Here is a 6,771-nt window from a genome sequence, read left to right on the forward strand (position 1 = left end):
GCCCCTCTGCAGAAGAAAGATAAAGCAGTCGGCTTCTGTAAAGATTTACAGCCTTGGAAACACAATGGAGGTCATTGAGTCAAAATTGACCCTATGGCAGTGAGTTTGGTTTTGGTTGATAGTTTAGGATAAAATAGCAGTTTCTTGCCATTCATTCAGAAAACAGTAGGAGGGATCCTGGAGAGATGCTGCCTTGAGGAAGAAGTCCATCTATCAATGTTTGCATTTTCCTGATGGCACTACTGAGGCCCGAGGTGGAGCCACTTGTGCCACATACAGCTGAGAAATGCAAGTGCCAGTGTTGGAAACTCAGGGTTGTTGTTATGTACCCTCCAGTCGGACCTGACTCATAGTGACCCCTCCTTGTGTTTCGGAGGCAGTATCACTACAGAAGTAGATTGCCCCATCCTCCTTCGGAGGAGTGGCTGGTGGGTTTGAACTGACAGCCTTCTGGTTAGCAGTCAAGTGCCTTAGGCACTATGCTACCAGAGCTCCCCGGATGAAGACATAGTCACAGTGATTTATCTTGAGTGAACCCAAATATCTCCTCCCTTTTTCTCTGGCCCAGGCGCAGTCACTCAGTCTCCACAGATCCTCGCTACAGAGTCGTCTAAGCGTCTGGAAGCTTTTGACCCTCAAAGTCCAGCGATTAAGTTGGTTCCTCAAATTGTTCCCAATAGGAGGGGCAGGAAATTACACCGCGCTTTGGTGGCTGCCGCAGAAGCAGAGGGAAAGGAAAGAAGGGCAGGGCCCGTCTCCTGGGGAGTCCTGGTGGCCTCGTGGATCTCAAGTCTAAGGTCCGGCTGGGTCATAATTCCAGCCACTAGTTCCGCCATTCAATCACCACCCTACTCTGTCTAGGTCATTGCTGTGATAACTGAGGGGTGATTACTGGGGCCAATGAGCCCCTTGAGGCCTCGGTTTCCTTAGCGGCCCTCAATGCTCGCTGCGCCCGCCCCCACCAGGTGGAAGGAGACGAGTCAGGTCAGCTGTGGCCGTTCCAGAGGGAGGCGGAGCCGGAGGGAAGGGACCGTGCGGTCTGAGCTGAGGTAAGCAGACGGCCAAGACGCCCATTCCCTCTCCTCTGCGAGACCCGTGGGGCTGACCGTCCCGCGACCCTGGCCGCAACCCCAGACCAAACCGGGAGCCTTCTAGGAACCACAGTCCCCCGCAACAGGTGAAGCGGCCACCGGGACCGCGACTCCTCCGCGGGGCGGTCCCTCTCCTGCCCGCCTCCCGCCCGCCCCTCTCCACGCCCCCTCCTCTCCTCCCGGCCTTCGCCGCCTGCCTCGGCCGCCGGGCGGCTACCCTTCTCTCGGTCTTCTTGACTCCTTGGGCCCCGCACAGCCCGGAGCCTGTGAACTGAGGAGTAGGGGGCGCCGCGCACTCGCGGGACACGCGCGGCGTCTGGACTGTCTGGCGGGCGCCCTCGGCGCGCCTCTCTGCACGCGCCAGCAGCTCTCCCCTCCCCCTCACCGCTGTCCCCCGGGTGCAGGGCCGCGCGTCCAGCCCCGGACGCGCTGGGGGTCCTCGGGCAGGGGCCAGCCCGGGCCGGGCGCTACGATGGAGGAGCCGCAGCGTGTCCGTTCGCACACCGTCACCACCACCGCCAGCTCCTTCGCTGAGAACTTCTCCACCAGCAGCAGCAGCTTCGCCTACGACCGCGAGTTCCTCCGCACCCTGCCGGGGCTCCTCATCGTGGCGGAGATCGTGAGTTCCCAGTGGGTCAGGGGCCCGGGAGGCGTGGGGTGCATATGGTGCACTCACTGTGGTCCTCAGATGGAGCCAACTCAAATCCTAAGGCGGGCTTTGAGGAGATTGGGAGCTCAGCCTTGCCTTCTCAAAGTGCAAGACTCAGAAACCCTTTCTCTGGATGAGATCCAGCCGCCGCGTGGCTTGGGCTGTTTTGGGGGAGAGGGTCGCGACCCTAAGGATGTCTGTTGAGACAGAAGCCCATTTTACCGGGTCTTTGCACGGATCTTAGAGCCAGGATGCTTGGTGGGCAAGGAGTTGATGTTAAAGAATGTCAGGGATACCCTTTGCCTCCCTCACCTGATCTCCACGTGGGTGGCCTCCTGCGTGAAAGCAAAGCTTTCCCGAGATCAGGTGGGCAGACAGTTAGTTTCTCTCTTTCCCTAATTCTCTCCCTAGTAGTAAAATGGAAGTGAGTTTGGAGGAAAAATGGAAAAGTTTACTGAATAAAATCTCTGAGGGCTTCAACCTCTGAGAAGCAAAGGATCTCTAGCCTGGTGCTGTGCATATCCTGATTTAGGCGCCAGGACATTCCTGGAGAGGAGGCAGGGCATGTGCATTCTTCCCATAGGAAGACAAGGAGGCTGACAGCATACATGATTTCAGAAGTCCCAGCCAGTCTTTCATGGCTGAGAAAGACTTAACATGCAGTGTTGGCCACTGTTGGTTGAGCCTTCACCATGTGCCCTTCACCTTCATGCCCTCATGAAATCTGCACAACTTTACCTTGTTGAAGGCAGTTTCAATTATCTGCATTGAAGAAACAGGCTAGAGAGAGGAAGTCAACTTGTGGGTGATGAAGCTGGGATTCAAACCCAGACCTGCCTTGTTTTCAGAGCCCTGCCCCTCACCGCTGCAACCCTTACAGATATCTACCCAGTGACCCTTCTGCTTGTGGGTTTTTCAAACATTTGTGAAAGTGAAATCTAGCCTATATTTGGGCTAGAGAATGGGAGCCACCATGTTGCAGCAGTGACAGAAGACTTGGTCAGTTTCTTTGAGAACTCTTCAGCAAAACCTGTGTACATCAGGTAGCTTACTTGCTCCTCTGGAGTGTCCCCACCCCCACTCCCCAGACCTAATGAATCATTCCCAGGTGGTTCATGTGCACCTAGTTTTGAGAAGTGTTGGCTTAGTTCATCCCCAGCTGATTCCCTCAGGCAACACTGAAGACTTTAGGAGAAGAGGATGTTGGATCAGGAGACCTGAAACCAAAACCAAACCAAACTCACTGCCACGGAGTTGATTCCGACTCATAGAGACCCCCCTTGGGTTTCCAAGATGATAATCTTTACGGAAACAGATTGCCTCATCTTTCTTCCGAGGAGCAGCTGCTGGGTTTGAACTGCCAAGCTTCTGGTTAGCAGTGACATGTTTGGCAGTTCAAACCCACCATCTCGGAGATTTACCATCTCGGAAACCCAAGGGGGGTGTCTGTGAGTCAGAATCAACTCCGTGGCAGTGACTTTGGTATGGTTTTTAATATAGACTCCCGTTTTAAAGTGTCAAATAATCCTACAGGCAGAAATGTAAGTTTCCTGCCACTGTCTCCATACCCATGTTGTTGTTGTTATGTGCTGTTGAGTCAGACCTGACTCATAGCAACCGCTCCTTGGGTTTCTGAGGCAGTATCCCTACGGAAGTAGATTGCCCAACTTCCTTACGAGGAGTGGCTGGTGGGTTTGAACTGCCAGCCTTCTGGTTAGCAGTCAAGGGCCTTAGACACTATGCTGCCAGAGCTCCTTCCATGCCCATAAAGAGCCGTATTCAAACCTTGAAGAGTGTTACCAAAACCAAACTAGTTGCTGTTCGAGTCTGTTTCAGCTTAATGATTCTGTGTGTGCAGAGTAAAACTGTACTCCAGATGGTTTTTAAGGCTGCTTTCAGAAGCAAATTTTCAGGCTTTTCTTCTGAGACACCTTTTGGTGGATTTGAACAGTCAACCTTTTAGTTAGTAGTTGAGCACTTAACAATTTGTGCCACACAGGATTCCTTTATATTGCTATTCTTGATTTAAAAAAAAAAAAAGTAAGAGTTAGCCATTGCCTTTCCACTCTGAATGAGGCTTTGGCTGTCTTGGACCACGTGTCTTCCCCTCCAGCTACTTACAGATATAACCTTCCTATGTCTCTAAGGTGTTAAAGTCATTTAGCAGTCATAAAATGATTTGGGTAGGCTACTGACCTCTGTAGGGGCTCTGGTAGTATAGTGCCTAAGGCACTTGACTGCTAACCAGAAGGCTGGCAGTTCAAACCCACCAGCCACTCCTTGGAAGGAAGGTTGGGCAATCTACTTCCGTAGTGATACTGCCTCAGAAACCCAAAGAGGGGTCGCTATGAGTCGGGTCCTACTTGATGGCACATAGCAACAACAACAACACTGACCTCTGTTGACCTTAGGGTGCTGTGAATACTGTTCACAGCTGAGCCACTGAGTAGCTATGAGAGCTTTTCCTTTCCTGGTCAATTTTTTGTTATCCCCAGAGTTGGTATAGAAGCTCTGGTGGTGCAGTAGAAAGCATTTGGCTGCTAACCAAAAGGTTGGCAGTTCAAACCCATCAGCTATTCTGCTGGAGAAAGATGAGGCAGTCTGCTTCTGTAAAGATTTACAGCCTTGGAAACCCTATAGGGCAGTTCTACTCTGTCCTATAGGGTCTCTATGAGTCAGAAATGACTTGATGGCAGTGGATGTGTGATGTTTATAATTCTCTTTTTCTATTTCGTTAGTTGTCTAGATATTTAGTCATTAATATAACCCCTATTGTCTAAATCTCTTTGAGGTTGACACAGATTGGATAGTCTGTCAGATTCAACCTCATAACCAGTACTCCCTGGGGCTTCTAACCTGCTCCCTCCTATCTGGCCGGGTTGCCTGGGACCCAGCAGACTGCCTGGGGATTCTCTTCCCCTCTCTCCTGTGTTGGATCCCCTGTTGCTAACATCTAGTGTCCTTGTCTGTCCTGCCTTACTTTCACTGTCTACAGTCTCCAGTAGCTTCCAGTGGCATGTTTAAATTGCATCTTGCATCTTTGAAAATGTCTTGACTCTCCTGTTACACAGAATTAGTACTTCAGTTAGATAAAGAATGTTTGGAAATTGTTTTCTTTAGAATTTTGTGAGTATATCTTTATTGTCTTCTGTTGTTGTTATGTGCTGTTGAGTCATACCCAACTCATAGCAACCCCTCCTTGGGTTTCTGAGGTGGTATCACTACAGAAGTAGATTGTAGCTATTCTATTTCTTAAGTCTTTTCTTCTTTAGAAACTTGTTGAGTCTCCTTTATCCCCAGAGATCTTGAATATCACAGTGATGGACCTCAATATGAGTCTGTTTTTATCATTATTCTGGGGACCTGATGTATTCTCCCAATCAGGAAAATTCATGTATGTTTGAAAAGATTACCTTAAATTTGATTTTGATTTTTTCATTTTCAATTCTTTCTGAAACTCTTTTTATGTTTTTTCTATGCATAGATTTTATTTTTTATTTTTCCTACTGGCTTGCAATATGCTGTTTTCACTTACTATATCATGAATATTTTTCAGGGTCTCAGCTCGCTCTCATTCTTTTTTTTTAAATTGTGATTTAGGTGAAAGTTTACAGAGCAAATTCACTTTCCATGCAGCAGTTCACATACACTTTGTCTTATGACATTGACCACAATTCACCACAGTGCAGCAGCTCCCCTCCCACTTCCTCCTGACAGTCACCTCTTCCCTGTGTCCTTCCCTCCATGCACTCCTGTCCCCTGAACTATTTCCCTGTGTCCCTGTGCATAAAAAGCCCTTCTTTTTTTCATGATTGTTCTTTCCAAGGAGTGTGTTTTCCTCAGGTAAATGTTGAACTCCTATGCCTGTCTTTTGCTTGGCTGGAAGCCATAGGTGTGGGTTCAGTTCCACACCTGAAGGGCAGCTAGGGGCCATAGTCTCAGTGGTTCCACCAAGCTCTATCAGACCAGCAAACCTGGTCCCTCCTTTTTTTTTTTTTTTTCCCCAAAGACTTTTGAGTTTTGTTTCACATTGTTTTCCCTTTATATCCAGGGTCTCCTACATAGATCCCCTTCCAAGTGGTTGACAGTGGTAGCTGGGCATCATCTAGTTCTTCTGGTCTCATAGTCATATAGGCTGCGGATCACGTGGTGTACCAGTCACTAGGACTAATTCTTTCCATGAATCTTTGGTTTTCTTCATTTTTCTTTGCTCTGGACGAGGAGACCCATCGTTGGATCTAGATGGCTGCTTGCAAGCTTTTAAGATCCCAGCCACTACTTGCCAAAGTAGGAGGTGGAACAATGCTTTGTGTGGTATGTTATGCCAGTTGAACTTGTTGTCCCCTGTGACTATGGTCCCGAGCCCACAGTTTAAACTACTCGATCCCTCTGCGTAGGTGGCTGTGACCAAAAAGTGACTACAACATTGTCCCTTGTCAGCTCTACTATAAACCTGGGAATTCTTACAGATCATACAAATACCCTTATAGGACCATTGTCTACCAACTCAATATGTGGTCTTGGGTACACTTGCCACTTCATAAACATACCTAATAGTTTAGCCTGTTTACCCATCTATTCACCCATATACCCATGTTTGCCTTCACTGACAGCGCAGTACTGTATGTGCAAAAGGGTTCATCTTTGTTGTCTGTACCTCCCATGTACCTCTCTATGTCTTCCTCTTCCTCAGTGCTACCATGTGGGTCACTCCCATTTGGTACATTGCCCTTCTCTTCACCCAAATCAATATTTATCTCTATCTATCTAACAGCGATCCCTCCCCTCCCACCTCTGGTAACCAACAGAGAAATTTTCCTTTCATAGATAAACATTTCCTTGACTCATATAATAATGGACTAATACAGTATTTGTTCTTCTGTGATTGACTTATTTCACTCAGCATAATGTCCTCCAAGTTATCCATGTTATGTGGTGTTTTGCAGATTCTAGGTTATTCTTTAGGGTTGTGTAGTATTCTGTTGTGTGTATGTAACAAAGTTTGATTCTCCATTCCTCAGTTGATGGACA

The 6,771-nt window shown here is 48.4% G+C and overlaps 1 protein-coding gene across 1 annotated transcript in view; it reads left to right on the plus strand.

Annotated features, from left to right (window-relative positions):
- The first annotated feature begins 1,563 nt into the window (after nt 1-1,563).
- CMTM8 (CKLF like MARVEL transmembrane domain containing 8) overlaps nt 1,564-6,771 on the plus strand; it is a 163,033-nt gene continuing 157,825 nt past the window's right edge. Inside the window, exon 1 of the mRNA XM_007948634.2 lies at nt 1,564-1,710. Coding sequence (XP_007946825.1) covers nt 1,564-1,710 — 147 coding nt within the window. The remainder of the gene's footprint in view (nt 1,711-6,771) is intronic.

This window comes from Orycteropus afer, unplaced genomic scaffold, assembly GCF_000298275.1.
Source record: "Orycteropus afer afer isolate SDZICR_OR568_19922 unplaced genomic scaffold, OryAfe1.0 scaffold00218, whole genome shotgun sequence".
NCBI lineage: Eukaryota > Metazoa > Chordata > Mammalia > Tubulidentata > Orycteropodidae > Orycteropus > Orycteropus afer.